General features: G+C 45.5%; 1 protein-coding gene across 2 annotated transcripts in view; it reads right to left on the bottom strand.

Annotated features, from left to right (window-relative positions):
* SLC25A40 (solute carrier family 25 member 40) overlaps window positions 1–24658 on the bottom strand; it is a 73158-nt gene that overhangs the window by 2637 nt on the left and 45863 nt on the right. The window contains exon 11 of one of the 2 annotated variants that reach the window (XM_082258737.1): window positions 21602–21997. The exons of the other annotated variant lie outside the window; for it this stretch is intronic. Within the exon in view, the coding sequence (XP_082114863.1) occupies window positions 21879–21997 (119 nt within the window). The 3' untranslated portion in view covers window positions 21602–21878. Of the gene's footprint in view, window positions 1–21601; window positions 21998–24658 lie in introns of those variants that run through there. 2 annotated transcript variants of the gene reach the window in all.

The raw sequence follows: 24658 nt of genomic DNA, 5'->3' as shown, positions 1-24658 counted from the left end.
AATTAACCCTTTGATCGCCCCTTATGTTAACCCCTTCCCAGCCACTGTCATTAGTACAGTGACATTGCATATTTTTAGCACTGATCACTGTATGTGTCACTGGTCCCAAAAAAAAAAAAAAAAAAAGGTGTCATGTAAGCACAGAGGCTATGCGATCCTGCTATGTAGGATCGTATGTCTCTGTGGTTACATCACAAGCCACGTCCCCCCCAGTTAGAATCACGCCCCTAGGGACACACTTAACCCACTGATCACCAATAAAGTTAACCCCTTCCCTGCGAGTGTAATTTTTACAGTAACAGTGCATATTTATAGCACTGATTACTGTAGTAATGTCACTGGTCCCCCCAAAAGTGTCAAAAATGTCAGTTAGGGGTCAAATCTGTCTGCTGCAATGTCGCATTCCCGCAAAAAATAAAAAAAATTCGCAGATCGCCGCCATTACTAGTTAAAAAAAAAAAAAACAATAAAAATTACATAAATCTTTCCCTTAGTTAGTAAACGCAATAACTTTTGTGCAAACCAATCAAAATACGCTTATTGCGATTTTTTTTTACCAAAAATATGTAGCAGAAAACAAATTGGCCTAAAATGGTAAAAAAAGTTTGATTTTTACAATTTTTTTTGAGAATTTCATATAAAAAATGTGAAAAATATTGTAATTTTTTCAAAATTCTCACTCTTTTTTTTTTGTTTATAGCGCAAAAAGTAAAAATAAAAAAAAAATAAAAAATCGCACAGGTGATCAAATACCACCAAAACAAAGCTCTGTTTGTGGGAAAAAAAGGACGCCAATTTAATTTGGGTAAAAGAAAACTGGTCTAGCACTTGCAATTGTGTACATCTCCATCCCTAAAATTTTGTAAAGACAAGAGAACGGTCGCCCAGGCGGGACTTTATAAGAGGTTGCCACAATAGTCATGAAGAATCAAATAGTAAAATTTATTAGTAGAGTAAAAGCATACAATAGATATAAATGTATAGCCATAAGCATAGTTACAAAACATGTACAGCATGTAGGAAACAATTGACAAAATAACAACATAGCAGCAAATTGCGCATGATGACAGCATTGCAGCATCCGTGTAGCATAGTATTGGGTATATCTGTATTGAAAACTCTACGCGTTTCGTGGGTCTAATATGCCCACTCATCAGGAGTATATAAGTAGATCTGTCTAAAAGTAAATAATAAAATATCAATATTTGCTGTGCGTTTATATTGGCCAACAACTGTGAAGTTTCAACAAATGTATGACCCAAGTGGGGAAACAACACTTACATTGGGCCAAATCAGATTGAGAAATGCTGCCATGAGGTGGGGTGCCAACGTCTGATCCGGGAGCTGAAGAGACAAGAGTACCCACAAGAAAATGGGGAGCCAGGCAAGGAAACATATGTGATGGAGAATGTGATCAATTAGAGATGATACGACACTGGTTGAAAATGCAAGAAATAATATATCAGAGTATTAGAATATGGGCTGTATCACATAGTGAAACATGAAAGTATTCAATGTACAAGGTATGTTCCAGCAGAAACAGTGTCAACATTAGAGAAGAAAAAAAAAAAAAAAAACGAAAGAAAGCACCGAAGAAAAACGCAGATCCCCAGAAAAAGTGCTGATCACAGTGTGACCAATGACCAGGAATAGTGATGAGAAAGCTGTGATGAATAAAATATAGAGTGAGGTAGGTGAGCTCATATGGTTTCATAACACTGGTTGAGTAAACATAAATATAGTGAAGCATAGTATCTCAGGATATTGAAAGTACAAAAAAGTATCAATATAATGAAAATAAAGATGATACAAATAAAAATATATAGTAAAATTGAGACAGGTGTAGGAACCATAGAGTAATGAGCTCACAGGGTGACGCCTGTTCTAAGGACAGCAATGCTGGGAGTAGTGAAAGAGTGAAAGAGTGAGGTGTCTAAAAGAATGGGAGGTGGAGATGGTGAGGGAAGTGGTGGGGATTAGACAAGGTGTGTAATCATGTCCACATAGTAAACCCATTGGAGAGAGAAAATATAGGATATCAGTGCATGGACAGGAGTGCATAAAAGTGGAGTTCCTCACCCGAATATCCACATAGGTTGCACGTAGATCTTGTCCCTAGCGCCATGTGTATGGTAGGACAAACCGAACCTGTTTGTCAACATGGAAAAAGCCAGCACAGGCTGGCAGCCATGACCATAGATGTTACAACCATCACCAGCACATGTAGACGCCGCAATTGCAGCGGTGCATGTGACCAGCAGGAACATGACGCCGATATATAGGTGGCTGGTGATGGTTGTAACATCTATGGTCATGGTTGCCAGCCTGTGCTGGCTTTTTCCATGTTAACGAACAGGTTTGGTTTGTCCTACCATACACATGGCGCTAGGGACAAGATCTACATGCAACCTATGTGGATATTCGGGTGAGGAACTCCACTTTTATGCACTCCTGTTAATGCACTGATATCCTATATTTTCTCTCTCCAATGGGTTTACTATGTGGACATAATTACACACCTTGTCTAATTCCCACCACTTCCCTCACCATCTCCACCTCCCATTCTTTTAGACACCTCACTCTTTCACTCTTTCACTACTCCCAGCATTGCTGTCCTTAGAACAGGCGTCACCCTGTGAGCTCATCACTCTATGGTTCCTACACCTGTCTCAATTTTACTATATATTTTTATTTGTATCATCTTTATTTTCATTATATTGATACTTTTTTGTACTTTCAATATCCTGAGATACTATGCTTCACTATTTATGTTTACTCAACCAGTGTTATGAAACCATATGAGCTCCCCTACCTCACTCTATATTATTCATCACAGCTTTCTCATCACTATTCCTGGTCATTGGTCACACTGTGATCAGCACTTTTTCTGGGGATCTGCGTTTTTCTTCGGTGCTTTCTTTCGTTTTTTTTTTTTTTTTTCTTCTCTAATGTTGACACTGTTTCTGCTGGAACATACCTTGTACATTGAATACTTTCATGTTTCACTATGTGATACAGCCCATATTCTAATACTTTGATATATTATTTCTTGCATTTTTCAGCCAGTGTCATATCACATTTTCCATCACTCATGTTTCCTTGCCCGGCTCCCCATTTTCTTGTGGGTACTCTTGTCTCTTCAGCTCCCGGATCAGACGTTGGCACCCCACCTCATGGCAGCATTTCTCAATCTGATTTGGCCCAATGTAAGTGTTGTTTCCCCACTTGGGTCATACATTTGTTGAAACTTCACAGTTGTTGGCCAATATAAACGCACAGCAAATATTGATATTTTATTATTTACTTTTAGACAGATCTACTTATATACTCCTGATGAGTGGGCATATTAGACCCACGAAACGCGTAGAGTTTTCAATACAGATATACCCAATACTATGCTACACGGATGCTGCAATGCTGTCATCATGCGCAATTTGCTGCTATATTGTTATTTTGTCAATTGTTTCCTACATGCTGTACATGTTTTGTAACTATGCTTATGGCTATACATTTATATCTATTGTATGCTTTTACTCTACTAATAAATTTTACTCTTTGACTCTTCATGACTATTGTGGCAACCTCATATAAAGTCCCGCCTGGGCGACCGTTCTCTTGTCTTTATTTAATTTGGGTACAGCGTCGCACGACCGCGCAATTGTCCGTAAAAGTCACGCAGTACCGAATCGCAAAATAGGGCCTGGTCTTTGAGCAGCCAAATCCTCCGGGGCTTAAGTTGTTAACTGAGTAATCACTCGATCCAGCGCTGTTCCCATCTGCAGTAGCTCTCTCCTCCCACTTCCTGGTCTCAAAGGCTTTGCTGTGGTAGGGGAGCTATTGGCTCCTGCTGCTGTCAATCAATGCCAGGGAAGAGGCAGCAGGGATGAGGCCAAGCCACACTGTCTACGTCTATGGATTCAGGCAGCGTGGCTCAGGAGTGAGCCCGCAAGTGGTACCCCATAGGAAGTGGCTTCCTATGGGGTACTGCCAGAAGCGATGGCGGGGCACCTTGCTGTTCAGAACCATTTTTACCAGCAGGTATGACATTATTTAACCGCTTGCCGACCGCCGCAAGTACATATACTGCGGCGGTCAGCCCCGTGCAGGCAAAGTGACGTATGGGTACGTCACTCACCTGTGAGCCAATAGGGGGCGAGCGCCCGCCGCCGGAGGTGCACTCCCGCCCCCGCTCGTTCACGGACACCTCCGCGCGAGTGACTGGCGGACCCGATGTCCGCCGGTCACTCGCGATTGTCAGTTACAGAGGGAGAAAGGCAGGCGGCTAATGTAAACAAAGCCGCCTGTCATTCTCCCCTGTGTAACAGCACAGATCATACGGTCCTGCTATGTAGGGTCATAGATCTCTGCTGTTACATGAAAAGCCACATCCCTGCACAGTAAGAAGCACGCCCCTAGGGACACACTTAGCCCCTCCTTCTCTAATAAAGTTAACCCCTTCCCTGCCAGTGTCATTTTTACAGTAACAGTGCATATGTATAGCACTGATTACTGTAGTAATGTCACTGGTACCCCCAAAAGTGTCAAAAATGTCAGTCAAGGGTCCGATCTGTCCGCCGCAATGGCGCAGTCCCGCAAAAAAATATCGCAGACCGCCGTCATTACTCGTTAAAAAAAAAAAAAAAAAGACAAAAATCTTTCCCTTAGTAAACGCAATAACTTTTGCGCAAACCAATAAAAATACGCTTATTGCGATTTTTTTTTACCAAACATATGTAGCAGAAAACAAATTGGCCAAAAATGTTAAAAAATTTTGATTTTACTTTTTTTTTTTTTTTTTTTTTTGGGAATTTCATATAAAAAAAATGTGAAAAATATTGTTATTTTTGCAAAAATTGTCGCTCTTCGTTTATAGCGCATGATCAAAAAATCACACAGGTGATCAAATACCACCAAAAGAAAGCTCTGTTTGTGGGAAAAAAAAGAACGTCAAATTTGTTTAGGTACAGCGTCGCACGACGCACGTTAAAGTCACGCAGTGCCGAATCGCAAAATAGGGCCTGGTCAGGAAGGGGGTAAAATCTTCCGGGGCTTAAGAAAAAAAAAAAAGACTTTACAATCACTTTAACTGCAAAAAGATAGCTTGAAATGTGTTCACTAAACTTACATTGTAATTTCTATTTAAAAAAAAAAAAAGGTTTTGGAAGTTGTGCTGCCATCTTGTGGGCAATTTCCCTACTGCATGAAGCACCAATATGCTCAAGATGAAAGTTTACCTAAAGGGAAAACTTTTTTTTAGTTTTTTGATAGAGTGAATGGGATTCGAAAAACCTGTCAGTTTTTATTATCTGTGCTCCTGTTAAGGAGATACACCCTTGTCCTGGTGACCATTATCATCGAACATGAAAACAATCCAAATTTTGAGTGGTCACCAGAATAGAGGGAAAATCTTCCAATGAAGAAACAAGTTCTGGGGGCAACTAGGGATTTCTCTCACTTATGGAGGTATTTCCTCTCACTTCCTGTTTTAGTTATAGGACAGAAAAGTGAAGGGAAATCTCTCCAGGGGTACAAAGATGGCAAAAGAAAACTACTGACAGGGGTTATAACCCTACCATACTCTATCCAAAATGAAAAAAATAAGTTTTGCCTTTAGTTGTACCAGTGATTGTGTCCTGCATGCACACTGTACTGTTTAAAGTGATTGTAAATGATCATCTTGTAAAACAACCCATTTAGTTTAAAATAGAAATGAAAGCCAAAACATTTTTCCATAGATATAAAAAAAATATTATAAATACCTTTTTTCCCTTTTTTCAAGTGGTCACGTTCCCTCTGTTTTCAGCTGCATAAGAGCTGGGGGAGGAGAAGCAGCAGCACACAGAGCTTCCCAGTGAATGGTGGTGCAGCGGGGACGTGTCAGGACAAGTCTGATCATTACACTGAGTTCCCAGCACAGCTAGAGAATTGACCACGGTGTGCTCTCCTGCTTAGTGTGGTCAGATTTTGATAGGAAAGCAGAGGGACTGTCAGGAACACCAGGGTTTTCACACAATAGAAGCAATACAATGAGAACAGGATACTTTCTCATACAAGTACATGGTACAGCAGACACATATCAGGAATATGAAATATTGGGGTAAGCAGTATTCACACTTTACATAAAAGGCACCTGAGCGTGTATGATTAGAAAAAAAATACTTTATTCGTACGGAGGCTGACAAAGCAATACAATAGAAAGGCACTTTCATGTCTTTTACAATCTAGACAATTCAAACCTGGTAAAGAGTACCTGTCTCACACACAATGGAAGCAGCCATTCTGTGTGATCGACAGAAGAGGAAGCAATTTAACACAAGGAATTGGTGTGAGAGAAATACCTGAGCTACTACTGCTTAGGTCATTGAGGAATGCTTGTTACCTGGCTTGTTAACCTGATCCAATATCTTCAGTAGTATTGGAGTCACTGACCTGGCACAAGTATATAGATCAGGTGCTTGACTCCACTAGATAAATATTTCCAGGTTTGTGACTCAGAAAATGGGAAAACGAATAATCCTGGTTGCTCCCCACCACCATGTCTTTCAACTTGCTAAAGAAATGTTTAAAGAGGAAGTGAACTCTTCCTTTTTTTTTTCTTTTTCCCTGCAAAGTAAATGCATAATGTGCTAGTATGCATCACATACTATCAGATTATGTGACACTTACCTGCAACAAAGTCCGCTTTGCCGGGCACAACCATCTTCCTTCCGGGTCTGCGGGCTCAGGCTGCATTACTGGTCGGAGCCGCGTGACATCATGCGCGCGGGAGCCGCCGATTACGGCACAGGGCTCTGAAGAAATGGCACGAGCGGCCGTTTCTTCAGAGTGCATGCGCTGAATGACGTAGTCGGCTGCATGCAATGTAAATATCTCCTATAGCGTGCAAGTTTAGGAGATATTTACTAGTGATCGATCGATATCGTTTTTTTATTGCCAATACCGATATTTTGGTCATCGCATATTGGTATTGGCCGATATTTTCGTACATTAAAATTTTTTTTTTGACAGGTACTTTTGTGGAGGGATCTGGGGGTCTAAAAGACCCCAAACCCCTCCTCTGCACTTAAAAGCATTCAAAACGCCAAGTTTGGCTATTTTGAATGCTGTAATTTTTTTGAATTTGGCGCAGAGTCCCCGGAAGTGATGTAATGACATCACTTCCGGGTTTTTACATGGAGACCCGGTCAAAGCCGAATGTGGCTTTGATCGGGTCTTCTTTTCGGCGGCTGTGTAGGCTTGTTGCCCGGGTCTCCCAGTGGGACGGGAGGCCCAGGCGAGCCGCGGAAGGCGGCGGGAGGGGGCGTCCCCTCCCACTCCTTGTAATGACAGCCGAGCGGCTTCTCTAGCTGCAGGCATCACTCCGGTACAAGCACAAGTGCAGATCGGCCCTCGATATATCAGCTTTGCTGATAATTGGTCAATCCCTAATATTTACAATACCTATAGGTAAGCCTCAATAAAGGCTGATCTATAGGTAAAAGTCATAAAAACGGAATTTTTGTAAAATCTTACCTGTAAAATTCCTTTCTCTGAGTCCTCCGACAGTCGCCGCCTCTTCATATTCGTCACATATGGGGTATTAGACTTTGCTCCGAAGGAGTAGCTAGGCAACAGAATATGTTAACATTAAAGCTTTTAACATATCCCACCCTCAAGGGGTGGTCCCCTCAGTCAATACCCTCCTACTTCCTGCAACCATATCTCAGTTTTAGTGGAATAGCAGTAGAGTATACAACCAAACCCCAAAAGAGGGGCGGGGGCGGCGACTGTCGGAGGACTCAGAGAAAGGAATTTTACAGGTAAGATTTTACAAAAATTCCGTTTTCTCTTACGTCCTCCGACAGTCGCCACCTCTTCATATTCGTCACATATGGGGACGTCCCAAAGCAGTGCAAACATGAGGGGTGGGAAACGCATCCGCGCCGAAAAGGCAACGCAGTCTCCGCATCAAAGAAAGGAACCTTACCAAAGGAAGGAAACCAGCTGGGCAACAGGAAAAAACAAGTGCTCAACAGGAGCAACAACCCAGGAAAAGACAAAAAACCAGGGAATGTAAAACATATCCCAACAGCCAGAGGTCCCCAACAAGGGACCCTAGGAAATTGCCGCACTAAGAACCTTGCGGCCAAAGGAAGCATCCGCCGATGCCTGAACATCTACTTTGTAGAATCTTGTGAACGTGTGTACGGTCGACCAGGTCGCCGCCTTACACACCTGGGCTACAGAAGCCCCATGACGACAGGCCCAAGACGTACTCAAAGATCTAGTAGAGTGCGCCTTCACAGGCACAGGGGGAACCTTCCCCTGCAAAGCATAGGCCTGTTCAATGGTCTGCCTGATCCATTTGGCAATGGTAGAGGCCGAAGCCGCCATGCCCTTCCGAGGACCCTCTGGAAGAACAAACAAGGAGTCCGTCTTTCGAAAAGACTCAGTCGATTTAAGGTAAACCCTAATCGCCCGAACAACATCCAAAGAATGTAGTCTCACCTCCTTTGGATGTTTAGGCTTCGCGCACAGCGAAGGCAAGACAATATCCTCGTTAAGATGGAATTCCGAAACTCGTTTCGGAAGAAAAGAAGGATTAGGTCGCAAGACCACCTTATCCAAATGAACAACCAGGTACGGAGACTTGCAGGACAAGGCTGCCAGCTCCGACACTCTGCGAGCCGAAGTGATCGTCACCAAAAAGGCGACCTTTTTGGACAACATAGACAACGAGATCTCCCTGATCTGTTCAAAAGGAGCACGTTGCAACACAGACAGAACGAGATTCAAGTCCCAAGGGGGCAAAGGATCCCTCCTAGGAGGGACCAGATGCCTCACACCCTGAACAAAGGTGCCAACCAAAGAGTTGGAAGCCACGGGACGTTGAAACAGAACGGCCAGTGCAGAGACCTGACCCTTTATCGTAGCCAGCGCCAAACGCTGATCAACTCCCGTTTGAAGGAAAGACAGTACACGGGAAACCGAGTACGTGCGGGGTGAAAACCCCCTGGACTCACACCAGGCAAAATAGGCCTTCCAAGTACGGTAATAAACCTTCCCCGAGGAAGACTTCCTCACGTTGATCAAAGTATGAACGACCTCCGGAGAGAGACCCTTCTCCTTCAGGACCTCGATCTCAACAGCCAGGCCGTCAAAGCCAGCGACTGTAAAGCAGGATGGTATATCTGTCCTTGAGACAGTAGATCGTCTCGAAGAGGCAGACGCCACGGGGCGTCGACCGCCAGATTCACGAGGTCTGCGTACCAGGACCGGCGAGGCCAGTCCGGTGCCACAAGAATCACCGTGCTGCGTTCCGAGTGTAACCTGCGAAGGAACCTGAACAGCAACTGAATCGGTGGAAACGCATACATCAGCCTGTACTGATGCCACGGGGCCACTAACGCGTCCGACGCGTCTGCCCGAGGGTCGCGCGTCCTTGCCACGAACCTTTTCACCTTGTTGTTGAGACGAGACGCGAACAGGTCCACATCCGGAAGACCCCACTTCGCACACAACATCTGGAAGACAGCCGGGTGGAGAGACCATTCCCCCTGATCCAGGGTCTGGCGACTCAGATAGTCCGCCTGCCAGTTCTCCACCCCCGGAATGTGCACCGCCGTTATCGCCGGGACATGAGTCTCGGCCCAAGTCAGAATGTCGGTCACTTCTCGAGCCGCTCGGGCACTCCTGGTGCCCCCTTGGTGGTTGATGTAGGCCACCGCCGTGGCATTGTCCGTCTGCACCCGAACCGGGCAGCCCTGCAGCCGGTCCGTCCAGCGATGAAGACAGAGACTTATCGCACGCAATTCCAGAATGTTGATCGGAAGGGAAGACTCCCCCTCCGACCAAGTTCCCTGGGCGGACAGAACGCCCAGAACACCACCCCAGCCCGACAGGCTGGCATCCGTGGTGATCACCGTCCACGAGACAGGACGAAACGACTTGCCCCCGGACACCATCGGGGACTGGAGCCACCACAGAAGGTCTCTTCTGGTGCGATGACTCAACGAGATTTGAAGATCCAGAGATTGAGGTCGCCCGTCCCACCTGGACAGGATCTCCGCTTGGAGACCCCGCGTGTGAAACTGGGCGAAGGGAATCGCCTCGAAGGCCGAGACCATCAATCCCAGACATCTCATGCACGTCCGCAGAGACGAGTGCGGAACGTCCCTGAGGGACCTGACTTCCTCCTGAAGAGTTCTGAGTTTGTCTTCCGGCAGGAAGACCTTCGCCTGCACCGAGTCCAGAATCATTCCCAGGTAGGGAAGACGAACCGACGGACTCAGTGTCGACTTTGGAAAATTTATCGTCCAACCAAACTCCTGTAGAGTTTGCATCGTGACAGACAGGTCCTTCTCCAGACCCTGGCTGGTCGCAGACCGAACCAGAATGTCGTCCAGATACCCCAGGACAGAAATGCCCTGGGCCCTCAATAATGCCAGAACCGGTGCAAGCACCTTGGTGAAGACCCGCGGAGCCGAGGCGAGACCAAAAGGCAAAGCCACGAACTGGTAGTGATCCTCCGCAATGGCAAATCGAAGGAACCTCTGGTGACCCTCGAAAATGGGGATGTGAAGATACGCATCCTTCAAATCGATGGAGGCCATGAATTCCCCCGGAACCAGGGCAGCCACCACCGACCGCAGGGATTCCATGCGGAACTTGCGAACCCGCACAGAGCGGTTCAGAGCCTTCAAGTCCAGAATTGGACGAACCTTGCCCTCCTTTCTGGGCACGGTGAACAGATTGGAATAAAACCCCCGAAATCTGTCCCGATGAGGCACCGGAACCACCACTCCCTGAGCCCTCAGGTCCCGCACCGCCAGGTGCAGGTCCCGCAAACGCTCTGGAGACAGTTGAAAATTTGAGGGAAAAAATCTGCTCTCCGGCCGAGAGAGAAACTCGATCTTGTAACCAGATCGAACGATCTCCTGAACCCATCTGTCCCGCACACGGGCCAACCAGGGTTGAAGAAAACCGAGCAAGCGTCCCCCCACCCCAAAACTGGGTGAGGGCGCCCCTTCAGGCCGAACTGTTATGGGCTGCAGATCCGGATTGGCCGGACTTCTGTTTCCCAGACCAGGGCTTCTTCTGAGAGCCTTGACCTTTGAACGGCTTGCCCTTGTAGTGCGGCCGAAAGGCACGAAAGGACCCCTGAGGGGGCCGAAAATTAGCATGCTTCTTCCCAGAAGCCCCCTTAGCCTTGGGGAAATGGGGCAAGAGAGTGCTCTTACCCCCGGTGATCCCCTTAATCAACACATCCAAGGACTCCCCAAAAAGGCGAGACCCATCATAAGGTAGATTGACTAAGGTCTTACGTGAAGACTGGTCCACCGACCAACATTTTAACCAAACCAGGCGGCGAGACAACACCGCCACGCTGTGCACGCGTGCAGCTAACGGAACCAGGTCCAGGTCCGCATCACACAGATACATGACACCCTGGTGGATTTGATCCACCATATCCAGGGTCGCCGGCGAGGCCGAATCGGCCACTAGGACGCGCCTAAGCATCTGCGTCCAACTTGCGATCGCCTGGGCCGCCATGAGAGAAGCAAACAGAGCCTTAAGCATAGAACCCGTAACAGAATAAGTATGACGGGCAAGAGACTCCAATCTCCTATCCGTGGCATCACGGAACACAGGGGAATCCTCTGCAGGAATCGCAGTGGCTTTGTTTAAAACCGCAATTGCGTGATCCACTGGGGGAGGCACACACCACCTTTCATCAGTGGAAGGGGAGAAAGGATAACGCAGCTTAAATCTACTTGGTACAGCAAAAGGTTTGCGCAGATTGCGCCATTGTTCCTTAACAGCGCGCTGAAAATCATCATTGCAGGGAAAAACCTGCGGCGTCCTGCGTTTTCTCTGCGTCCCATAAGCCGCCAAGGCGGTGGGAGGACACACTTCATCCTGCAAACGCAGCGTTTGCTTTATGGAAGCAATCAACTCATCCATGATTGCAAGCTCTTCAGGCGAGCCAGGGGGAGAATTATCAACCCCCTCAACATCAGTCTCCACCTCGGACCCCACTAGATCTAGGGAGGAGCGGGACCCCAATAAGGAGGCCCCCACCATAACAGCCCCATCACCTTCACCCTCAGAATCAGAGGAAAGCACAACTCTGGGCCTTTTAGTAGATTGAGCAGCCATCAGCATCTGTACCTGAGCAGCAAGGCCAGCCACAATAGTGGCTAAATCCCCCCCTGGGGGGGAAACAGCGGTCCCCTGGCTTTCCACCAAGGCGGTAGGAAATTTGCCCTCCTGAGAATCCATTGCCCCTGTAATGCTGTACAATAAAGGGTTAACTGCCCCTTTAAGCAAGCGCGGCAAGCGCAGCCCACCGCACCACACTCAAGCACAATGAGACCCCCACAGGGAATATGCAAACTGAACACAGGCAATGGATAGCAAGAACAGAAGGATAAAACCTGAGGAGACCCTCGCCGCTGCTGCTGCCTCGATCGGTGTTCCTGGAAAGAGGAAGTGATGCTGCCAGGGCGCTCTATGAAAGCCTATGGAGGCTACAAGAAAATGGCCGCCATGCATGTAAAACATGCGGCCGGAGCGAGTGTAGGCAAAATGGCGCCGTTTGGCGCCGAAACCGCCGCTCCACAGTGCAGTAAAGCACACATGACATCCCTGTATAAGAATACATGTCAGATCGCCGCAGCGATCGCTGTATATGCCCAAACATGCCAAAAAAACATGCCCCACAGCACACAGCTTCACACACTGATCAGACTGACACACACAGTGTCACACAGCTCCCCCCCCCCCCCCTTGCAGCCCACAGCATGCAGCCGAGAGATAGGGAGACAAGCAGTGTGAATAGAGGCAGGTTACACAGTCCCAGACTGACACCCCCCCAGACAGACAGGTCCCCACATAAATACACTTACCTCACATGGCGTGGGGGACCCGCACAGGCGAACAAGCCGCTGCACATGAGGCAGGGAGAGTCGCAATTCAAGACGCACAAAATGGGGGTTAAGAAACCGCACAGCGTCCAGTGAGGTAGCCACCTCACCAATCATCCCTGCACCGAACAGGGATGGGTCGTTCACTGTGCCAGGAGCGTTACCTGGCTGAACGCTCGATGGCAGGCTGGGAAGCCACTGACCCACGACCTGCGACCAGGGGGATCAGCCCGAGACCCAGCCCGCATGATCCTCTTCATCAGAAGAACTAACTAACGCTGACAAAAATAACAGCTAAGTAAAGGTAGAGAGAAAACTCAAACAAAATTTCAAAAAGAAGAAAGAGTCTGGGGCAGAAAGCCCCAGCACAGAAAAAGCCAGCCACTCCTGGCAAGCTAGACATTAAAACTGAGATATGGTTGCAGGAAGTAGGAGGGTATTGACTGAGGGGACCACCCCTTGAGGGTGGGATATGTTAAAAGCTTTAATGTTAACATATTCTGTTGCCTAGCTACTCCTTCGGAGCAAAGTCTAATACCCCATATGTGACGAATATGAAGAGGCGGCGACTGTCGGAGGACGTAAGAGAAAGTGGGTTTACAACCTCTTTAATTAAAATCTTCCTGGGTTTGTTTAAATGCCTTCATGAACAGGTGGCAGTCTGGAGGAGTGGGTGTTCTAGGCAGTCTTCACATCCATGCAGACCACCCACATGTGATGCCAAGCCTCCATGATTGAAGGAACTAAAATCCAATGAATGAAAGGGGCGGGCAGGGGCAGTCAAGCCGAGGAGGAAAGGGTAATGCCCCGTACACACGTGCAGATTATCTGCAGACTTTTGTCTGCAGACTTACCAAAACCATATAATATGAGGTCAAACCTAAACACTTTCAATTTGTATGCAATCCGGCAGGCCCTTGCACTACATAGAAAAGGTAAATCTGAAGACAAAAGTCTTCAGATAATCTGCACGTGTGTACGGGGCATTAGATAATACAGGAAATGAGGCAGGCTCTGTTTGACTCCCCTTCTTATACACACTATGAGAAGCTTACAGTGTGCAGTGAAATCAGAGTAAGCCCTTTCAGTACAGGAGAGGAGACTGTACAACTGTGCAAGACTGAAGGGTTCAGCTTTAAAGCTCAAATCCAAACGTTTTATTTTGTCTTGCAGAGAAGGAAAATGTTGGTGCGTTTGCCATCTATGTCCCTTCTGTAGAGAATTCCCCCAACTGGCTGTACAGGAAATGATGGAAACTCAGACAAAAGCGCATGTTTAGTGAGATAGGAGTAAAACATTAGCTTGATTGCCTGTGCTTCCTGTCCTGGTGACAACGCTCTCCCCATTTCTTAAAGCGGTTGTAAACTCAATAAAAAAAAAAAATAAAAAATAAAAAACCTGCAAGATAAAGGCATAATGAGCTAGTATGCATCGCATACTAGCCCATTATGTGTAACTTACCTTAAAACGAAGCCCCGACACGGACCCCCGGACATCGCTGCGGGCGCTGCCATGGTCCCTCGTCGTCTCTTCCGGGTTCGGCGGCTCCGGCGCGCTGATTGGCCGGAAGAGACGGCTCCGGCGCGATGATTGGCCGGAGCCGCGATGACGTCACTCCCGCGCATGCGCGCGGGAGTGATTTTTCCGGCAAGCTCCCGGCAACTTAATTGAAGGTCCCCCGGACCTTCAGAGCGCATGCGCCGCTCGCGCGAGCGGCTGCATGCACTGTAAATATCTCCTAAACGGTGCCGGTTTAGGAGATATTATTTGTACCTACAGGTAAGCCTTATTATAGGCTTACCTGTAGGTAAAAGTGTCAAAAAGCGGGATACTACCGCTTTAAATGAATGTCTCAGGGGCAGGAAATGAAGGACAGGCTCCTAAAGGGGTCACAGACAAACAAAAACCTGACAAAATGTGTAACTCTAGAAAAGTAGAACTAAAGGCAAAACTTTTTTTTTTTGTTTAGTGGACAGTGAGAGGGATTGGAACCCCTGTCAGTTTTTTATCTATTGCTATATGTGCCCCTGTTAGGAGATTCACCCTCTCTATTTGCCCTGTTTACTGTTATCATCAAATGTGAAAGAAAATCACCAAATTTTGGTTGTCCCCAGAATATGTATATACATCTTCCAATGGGGAAACTAGTTCTGGTGACCATGAGGAGTTCCCTCCCACTTCCTGTTTGGCTAATGTTACAGGAAGTGACAGGAAGTCTGCCCCATGGCAATAAAAAAAAAAAAAACGGATAGGGGTTATAACCCTGCCTTACTGAATCCAAAATAAAAAAGAAATACCTTTAGTTCTACTTTAAAAATTCTGGAATTAGACTGTAAAACCTAGAGGCAGCCAGGGAACCAGCATTTTCATCAGAAGTCAGCAATAGTAGTGCAGGCATTTCGCCCAGCACTGGTTATCCTATAAGGCACAAGAAATGCTTCACTCCACAAAGATAACTGGTTCCCAGGGAATTCACTGGCTGAATGTTTGTTCAAAATCAACCAACAGAATGTCTGCCTTGGTTAGGTATGTATAGTGGGTGTACTTTAAAGGCACTGTAAGGGCTTTTTCACTAGGACGGTGCGCCCAGCGGAGTCCGTTCTGCTCAGTGGGGGGATCGATCCACCGATCCTCGCTGAGCAGGAGGATGACAGCTCCATCTCTGCTCTGTGTGCAGAAACGGAGCTGTGAGATCCCCGCTCTCCTCTATGGGGAGATCGGATGAGAACAGACCACCTGTCCGTTCTCATCCGATCCCATCCGATCCAATCCTCCAGACAGATGAAAAATAGGGTTTCCATCCATCCGGATTTCACGGTCAGAATCGGATAGACATGTCTCCGCTGACACCCGCTGCCCCATAGGGATGCATGGAGCATCCGATCAGGTCCGCCTGAAAAACTGACAGGCGGATCGGATCAGATCGCCCGTGTGAAAGGGGTCTAAGGCTTAATTTAAAATGAGCAGTTTGGGTGGGGCGGGTGGGGGGCACAAATTCACAGTTGAGCCATGCTTTTGCCATCCACCAACCGTTTTCCTTTGCGTGGGCTCCAGAGGAAAGGGAGATTTAGACGGTCATAGATGGATCGAAAGTTGGCCGGTTTAGCAGGGCTTGGCTGCATTTTGATCCATTTATGGGCAGGCTGGTTGTACTGAAATTGATTCATTGATAGACTTTAGTACAACCAGCCTGGCAGGTGTTTTTGTTGTTCAATCACTGCCGGCGGCTATAGCTGCCAATGGTGAACATTGTATTCTGATGGCAAGTAAACCTCACCCTGTCCGAACACAATGCAGCAACCCTAGGATGAAGAAATTAAGAAAATTGCTTCATATATGGCCGGCTTTAGGGCTTTTAGAAATAAAAATATTTAACACAATGGCTAAAAAATCCTAGAAAGAAAACACAGCATGATTTTAATAACAGAACACATTGCTGCAAAAAGGATTACATCGCTGTAGGTGGCTTATTGTGTCTATTGTACATCTGCTATGGACACAAATATGGAGTCGATTTACTAAAACTGGAGAGTGCAAACTCTGGTGCAGCTCTGCATAGTAACCAATCAGCTTCCAGGTTTGTTTGCCAAAGTTTTAGGCCCCTTTCACACAGGCGGACCGTTCAGATCCGCCTGTCCGTTTTTTTGGCGGATCTGAACGGTCCCCCCCCCCCATGCATCTCTATGGGGGATCGGATGTCAGCGGAGACATGTCCGCTGACACCCGATCCGATCCGTCAAATCTGGACGGATGGAAACCCTATTTTCCATCCGTCCAGCGGATCGAATCAGATGGGATCGGATGAAAACGGACCGACGGTCCATTCCCATCCGATTTCCCCCATAGAGATGTATGGGGAACTGACAGCTGTGTCTCCACACACAGCACGGAGACATAGCTGTCATCCTCCTGCTCAGCGGGGGATCGGCGGCTCGATCCCCCGCTGTGAAAAATGGAATCCGTCCGATGGACAGATAGTGTGAAAGAGCCCTAATTGAACAAGTTGAAGTTAGAAGCTGATTGGCTACCATCCACAGCTGCACCAGATTTTGCACATCATCCTCTATGCATCTAGAAATAATTATACCAGAAATCAGAGTAAAGGGTGACCATGCTGACCACCTAGCCATAGTTCCATAGACATTGTGAATGTATGTAAAGAAAATGTAACCAATACATGGAAATTGTACAAAAAAAAAAAAAAAATCTTCGCACAGCTTCATCATAAAATCCAAGGGGGAGTTATGAACTCCTACTGAAGATAAGCAAAGATGGACAACACATAGTAAAAAAGAATATATACAAATAAGGTCTTCTCAGTACAATGAGGATCAGCGATGGGAAACTTGGTTATGTCCGACTAAGAGAAAACCAAAATTGGCACAAATAGTTGGCACTTAGCTAATTGTTATCACAATATCTGCTAATTCTTCCATATGTATATATGACTGGAAGTCCCATATTACCTTTCTGATATCAAACCATGGTTCTCTTCTGTGACTACTAAAGATCTTTCACATTTGCAGTAATGCTTACCGCCCTTTGAAAAGTGATCCACAGTGGATCACTATTCAGAGGATGATACAGCAGTGGCTGATAGGCATTCAGGAGGTGCTACTTCTTTCTCCTGATACTTGTTGCTTTTTCTATTTTTTTTTCTTATTGTAAATGACAATTTTACATTGCGGAAACGGTGCAGCAAAAACTACAGGCCAAGAGTTTGGCTCGTGGTTGCCGAGTGGCCCTATTGAACTCAGTGGCTGAGTCTGACAGGTGGTGCCCTCTGTCAAATTTTCCAACCACAAAGCATCGAGGTTGCGGCATGTGGACAGCTGTCCAGCTAGATTGTTATTATTTGAGCGGGCAGCCAGAGGGTGATAAAACCACCTGTTTTTACCCTCCCCCACAGGTGAAAGAGGCCTTAGAGGTAAGTAGTGCTTGAAAATTCTTTAATAAACAGCAAAATGACACTGAGCCAGCACTGGTGGCACAATCTACTTTGGATATACCAACAAGTATGTAGTGCAAGATCCTGTCTGATTGGATACAAATTATGGGATGGTTTAGGTAATTCCTCGTATTACAGTTTTGGTAGAACTAAGGTTGATTGTATAGAGATTGTGCGGTCAGATTGTAATGTATATAGTAAGTCTAAGGCACCTTTATGTATAATATAAAAAAAAAAAAAGTCTCTGTACTTATCTGCCCAATATCAGATTGGGAGCACAGCTATTGATATCCGTAATCCTGGATGTCACACACAGAACATGATTACATTCAAGGAAGCCCCACATGTGATGTCATAGATTGCCATTGCATTAATAGGACAAACTACTGCAAAAGCAGAGAAGCCCCCCTGTGGGTAAGAGAGTTACACCAAGTACGTTTCCTGTAAACTCTAGCTACTTGTGTATCTGGATCTACTGACCATGCTTACATGCAGTTTTCATTGAAGGTAAGCTATTCTTATGTATTTTATTCATCAGATGCTTTGTCTGAATCGCCCGAGTTTGCGACAGGTTTACTTTAATAAAACTAGACACAAATATCCATAAGAAATATTTCGTAGCACAAAATAATCAAATAAGGACTTAGGACTGTGAAAAATATACTATAATAGTTTAACAAGTTTTCTTTTTTTTTTTTTTTTTTTAAGTTTTATATATCTTGAATTCTCTTGTAACACCATTATATTAATTTACTAATTTACTATTATAAAAATATTATAAATAAACTACATTTTATTAACGTGGGCTGCATGGTTTAAAAAAAAAAAAAAAAAAAAAAAAAAAAAAAAAAAAAAAGATTGGTTAATTTTGAATAGAGTAGGGAATAGTTAAAGCGGTAGTAAACTGCAGGTTTAAAAAACAAAAAACCTGCAAGACAATGGCATAATGTGCTAAGGGAGCACAATATGAAATACTTAGAACGAAGCCCTCCAGCAACAAGCTGTCACCGCTGACAGGGCTGACATCTTCACCCGATCTTCCTTCCGGATTTGCGTAATAATGCCATCTGACCGACAGAGCCATGATGACGTCACTCCCATGCACGCGCGCGGGGTTCACGGCCGTGGCACCAAGCTCTGGAGGGACGGCATGGGAAGGCCTTCCCTTCAGAGCGCATGCACCGGTGATGTCACTGGCTGCATTCAGTGTGAATATCTCCTAAACAGTGCAGGTATTCACTGTACCTTAAAGAGTTTGTAAACCCTCTCTTATAACTTTTACCTATAGGTAAGCCTTTATTAACCACTTGCCGACTGCCTAACGACGATTTACGTCGGCAGTCAGCCCCTCACAGGCAAAGCGACGTAGTACTACGTCGCTAGCCTGTGAGGCTCTGGGGAGCGAGCGCGCGCCGCCGGATGCACGCTCACGGACTCCCCCGCTAGTGTGCCCGGCGGACCCGATGTCCGCCGGGCACTCGCGATTGTCCGTTACACCGGGATAAAGGCAGGCGGCTAATGTAAACAAAGCCGCCTGTCATTCTCCCCTGTGTAAGAATGGAGATCACCTCAAGCCACAACCAATCACAGTTATAATCACGCCCCTAGGGACACACTTAACCCCTCCCTCTCAAATAAAGTTAACCCCTTCACTGCCAGTGTCATTTTTACAGTAACAGTGCATATGTATAGCACTGATTACTGTAGTAATAATGTCACTGGTAACCCCAAAAGTTTTTAAAAATGTCAGTCAAGGGTCCGATCTGTCCGCCGCAATGTCGCAGTCCCGCCATTACTCGTTAAAAAAAAAAAAAAACAATAAAAATGACAAAAATCTTTCCCTTAGTTAGCAAACGCAATAACTTTTGCGCAAACCAATCAAAATACGCTTTTTGCGATTTTTTTTTACCAAACATATGTAGCATAAAACAAATTGGCCTAAAATGTTAAAAAATTTTGATTTTTACATTTTTTTGGGGGGAATTTCATATAAAAAAAATGTGAAAAATATTGTTATTTTTGCAAAATTGACGCTCTTTTATTTATAGCGCATGATCAAAAAATCGCACAGGTGATCAAATACCACCAAAAGAAAGCTCTGTTTGTGGCAAAAAAAGGACGTCAAATTCGTTTAGGTACAGCGTCGCACGACCGCGCAATTGTCCGTTAAAGTCACACAGTGCCGAATCGCAAAATTGGCCCTGGTCAGGAAGGGGGTAAAATCTTCTGGGGCTTAAGTGGTTAAGGCCTACCTATAGTTACTGTAAATATCTCCTAAACTTGCATCATTTAGGAGATATTTACTTTTAATGCAGCCGATGACGTCATCGGCGCATGCGCTCTGAAGGAACGGCCACCCGTGCCGTTCCTTCAGAGCCCTGTGCCGTGAAAGTGATGTCATCACGCCTCCGGCCAATCAGATGGCCGGAGTATGCGAACCAGGAAGCAGGACGGACAAACATGTCAGCCATCCCGTCGCTGAGCGGGAGGCACTGCGGGGGCTTCATTCTAAGGTAAGTATTTCATAATGAGCTAGTATGCGATGCATACTAGCTTATTATGCCTTTGTCTTACAGGGTTTTTTTTTTTCATTTTTTTGGGGGTATACTTCCTCTTTAATAAAAGCTTAAATGTAGGTACAAGTAAAAAAACGACTTTACTACCACTTTAAGGCCCACCAGTTTTTTGGGGGTTTTTTTGCAATCTGTGTCACACTGGGGAGATTTTTGTTCATTTTCTGTCCTACAGACCCAAGAGAAGGTAAGAAGAAATCTCTCCCATGTGAGAGGAAGTCCCCTCTAAAGCTGGCCATGCATTATACAATGTTCTTCAACAATTTCAGTACAATCTCCTTTAGATTTACCTTAAAGCAGTTGTAAACCCTTACAGTGAAGTGACTGGCCTCAGGTGATACACAAATGAAGCAAATCATCCTACATACGTTGTACCTGTTTATCTACAGCTGTATTTCGCCTACGTCTATTAAAAGCACATCATTTATACAGGATCTCTCAGCTCTAAAAAAGCAAGGGGCGGGAGCTCAAGTTAAATCAGAAGTGAGAGGTCTGAGAGCGGATTGGAGGGAAGGGACAACCCCCCCCCCCCCCCCCTTCATACTGCACACAGGAACAGAGCTGAGGCTGTCAACCCCGTCACTATTTTTCTCTTGGTGTCAGAAAAACTTGTCAGAAGTGAGTCATGCTGATAAAAGAGGGATCAGGTAGTGGACAGAAATGCCACTTAGTGCTCTGGATTGAGACAAGTACAAACTATAGAAGGAAATACTTTGTTCATATTTCATGTCTGGGGTTACAACCAGTTTAAACTATGTAGTGCAAGGGCCTGCCTGATTGGATACAAATTGAAAGTGTTGTTTATGTTTGACCTCATATTATATGGTTTTGGTGAATCTAAAGGAAAATTGTATAATGTATGACCACTGGAAAAGGTGTTCCCATTGGATGATTTCCCTCCTATTCCAGTTCGGGTGACAGCCACCATATTTAGGATTTCTTTTCACATCTTTTATCTTGGTGACAAAGGTCACCAGGAGTGAACATTCCCAAGGGGAGTACAGACAGCAACAAAGCCCTGACAGAGGTTCTAACCCTCTCCCACTCTATTCAAAACTCCAAGATTTTTGGCTTTATTTAGATACACTTTACAGAAATTTCCCACCCAAAAAATTAAAAAGCACTTAAACAGGAAGGACGATTCCCACAGTGCCCCCACTCCAATTGTTGTTTCTTCTGCCTCTTACAATCTTTAACAACACTGGGGTTAGGCAATACAACACTGAAAGGGGCACAAATACATACAAAATGCAGGAACCCAAAGCAACTAGAGTTCCACTGTTGGCAACTTAGAGAAAGATTACTTCTGATTGGTTGCTCTGGGGTAATGTACTCTGCTCATTACCTTTATTCCTACTTGGAAAAAAACACAATTGAAGTACACAGGAGGGGTGCTTTGCACTTAATGCGTGGACCAGGAAAAGTCATGCTTTGCTTAAACGCAAAACCTCATCACAACACTTTCAGCTGTTGTTCATTGTTTAACTTGCGGAAAAAAGCCTTCCCAAATTCATAAGTACTAATCATTATGGCACACGCCGGAGCGATTTTGATCAGACGAGGAATAAGGCCTGCAAAGGAAATTTAAAAATAAAAAATAAGTCACTGAAAATTGGACATAAACCAGAATGTAGTCAGTGGTAGCAGGTCTCCACATTCTTAGTAGAAATTTGGATTTAAAGTGATACCAAATATTGGCTAATTAAAAAGATTGTATTGCAAGCTGTCAATGCATGCTGCTCTCTTCTTCACATTACATTCTTCAGGCAAGTTATCTCCTAAAGAGGCCAGCATACTTCGAAAAGCTTGTACTACAAGATATTTGGTTAGCCAGTAAATGGTATAGCTTTAAATCCAAATTTCTACTTTTGTAAATTATTAACATGATACAGCATTCTGCTGCCGATACATTCTTTCTTCATATTCTGATATTACTATTTCTCATGTGTTTGCATTAAAAAACCAGCAGGTTGAATAGCCTGGCAGCTTCTTGTCCTCTGCAGCTGTGGTCTCCAAACTGCAGACTGCGGGCTGAAAGCAGCCCTTTGCCACCAATGATGGGGCACTATTCCTCCCACCAACACCAATGATGGGGCACTATTCCTTCCACTGAAACCAACGATGGGGCGCTATTCCTCCCACTGACACCAATAATGGAGCACTATTCCTCCCACTGACACCAACGATGGGGCGCTATTCCTTCCACTGACACCAACGATGGGGCGCTATTCCTCCCACCGACACCAATGATGGTGCGCTATTCCTTCCACCGACACCAATGATGGGTCGCTATTCCTCCCACCGACACCAATGATAGGGCGCTATTTCTCCCACCGACACCAATGATGGGGCGCTATTCCTTCCACCGACACCAATGATGGGTCGCTATTCCTCCCACCGACACCAACGATGGGGCACTATTCCTCCCACTGACACCAACGATGGTGCGATATTCCTCCCACCGACACCAATGATGGGGCGCTATTTCTCCCACCGACACCAACGATGGGGCACTATTCCTCCCACTGACACCAACGATGGGGTGCTATTCCTCCCAATGGGGCGCTATTCCTCCCACCAATGGGGCGCTATTCCTCCCACTGATTCCAACGATGGGGGCGCTATTCCTCCCACCAACACCAACAATGGTGTCAGTGGGAGGAATAGCGCCCCATTATTGGTGGGCGGAATAGCGCCCCATTGGTTGTATGCAATGTACATAGAAAACTAAGTCCCCAGGAGCCAGAAATCGGTCACACCGACTGTGACATTAAAATCATCCTACTTTACTTTGAAGTAGCACGATTTCAAAGTAGCAATTCAGTGCTACGTCAGGTGCAATCTGGAAGACATCTGTGCGACTTCATGCACAGATTTCTATGTAAATGGCACTAAAACTTTCAAAAAGTAGCGCAGGAACTACTTTCAAAATCGGTGCAAGTCAACCCGATTTGACAGCTTCCAATGCAGACAATCGGGTGCGACTTGTCATGCAATTTGAAACGGTCAAATTTCTTGACAAGTCGCACTGGTGTGAACGGGGTCTAAAGCTGAATTTCAGGTATGAATATTTTTGCATAGTTACCACTGGCCTGGCACAGGAACCACTTAGAGAACACTTTGCATTTTCATAGTGAATATAAAGCTTTTTCTGATTGGAAGAGGTGGAGATTGCGACTTCACCTCTACCTTCACTGGGAAGGCACAAAGTGCTTTCTGAATGGCACCTTACTGAGTGAGCGACCTTCTGTGTTCAGGGCAGATGCTTGGCACAGCTACAACTACAACTTTCCAACTTCCATAGGGATCAGTCAGGTATGACACAAATACTTACATTGGCCCAAGCTGGCTCAGGAGTGTGCCTTCATGGGTTCCTCCACAGCACAAAGCTTGCTTTGGGAGCTCCCACAGGAAAGGAGCAGGCAGCGCCGGTGAGGGACTCCAGAAAAAGAGGTAAGGGGACCACTCTGTGCAAAACCACTGCACAGAGGCAGATAAGAATAACCTCTTTTATTTTAATGTATTTAATCCTTATCAATGTCAATCAAAGGAATGACAAGGGGGAAGAGCAAAGCTTCTACCTTGCCTAGGGTCCCCATTCTACCTTTGCCTGCACTATACTGGAACAATTCTATTAAATGCAGTCTGTGTCTTCATTGGGGAGATATCCTCTTACTTCCTGTGAAAGAAAGTGAGGAGAAATCTCCCCAAAGAGTACAAACCTGGCAAAGGTTCTAATCTTTCCCCATACTATCCTGAACAAAAAACGGTTCTCTAATGTTTACCTCTAAAAATATAAAATGATAGAGGAGACCCATTTAAAAATAAAAATATCCAAGCTCTTTGCACCTTCCAGTGTTGGTCACATGACCAAATGATAAAAGTATTGATCTGGCTATAAAGGTTAGATCAGAGTCCAGGGAGGATTTCTGAATGGTTTACTCCAACGGAGCGTCAATTCCCTAACTCACCAGCTTTCCCCTGATCAATACTCTGACGTATGATCATTTGACAACAACGATTTATACACGAAAGATAATATATATATAGAATGTGAAACTCTTTCAGTATATTTAGTCATAGGCTTCATTCACATCGCTGTAAAAATGTTACTGATGTTATGACACATTTTCTAAAAGAAAAATTCCTGCAGAATGCTCAGTAAAATACTTGCGTATAAGCGTAAGGATGCATATGTGTACATAATGATCATTTTTTTCCCCCCTTTGTTT

The sequence above is a fragment of the Pelophylax lessonae genome, assembly GCF_965119305.1.
Source record: "Pelophylax lessonae genome assembly, chromosome: 5".
Lineage (NCBI taxonomy): Eukaryota > Metazoa > Chordata > Amphibia > Anura > Ranidae > Pelophylax > Pelophylax lessonae.
Note: the sequence above shows the minus strand (reverse complement) of the source record. Positions and strands in the feature narration are given on the sequence as shown.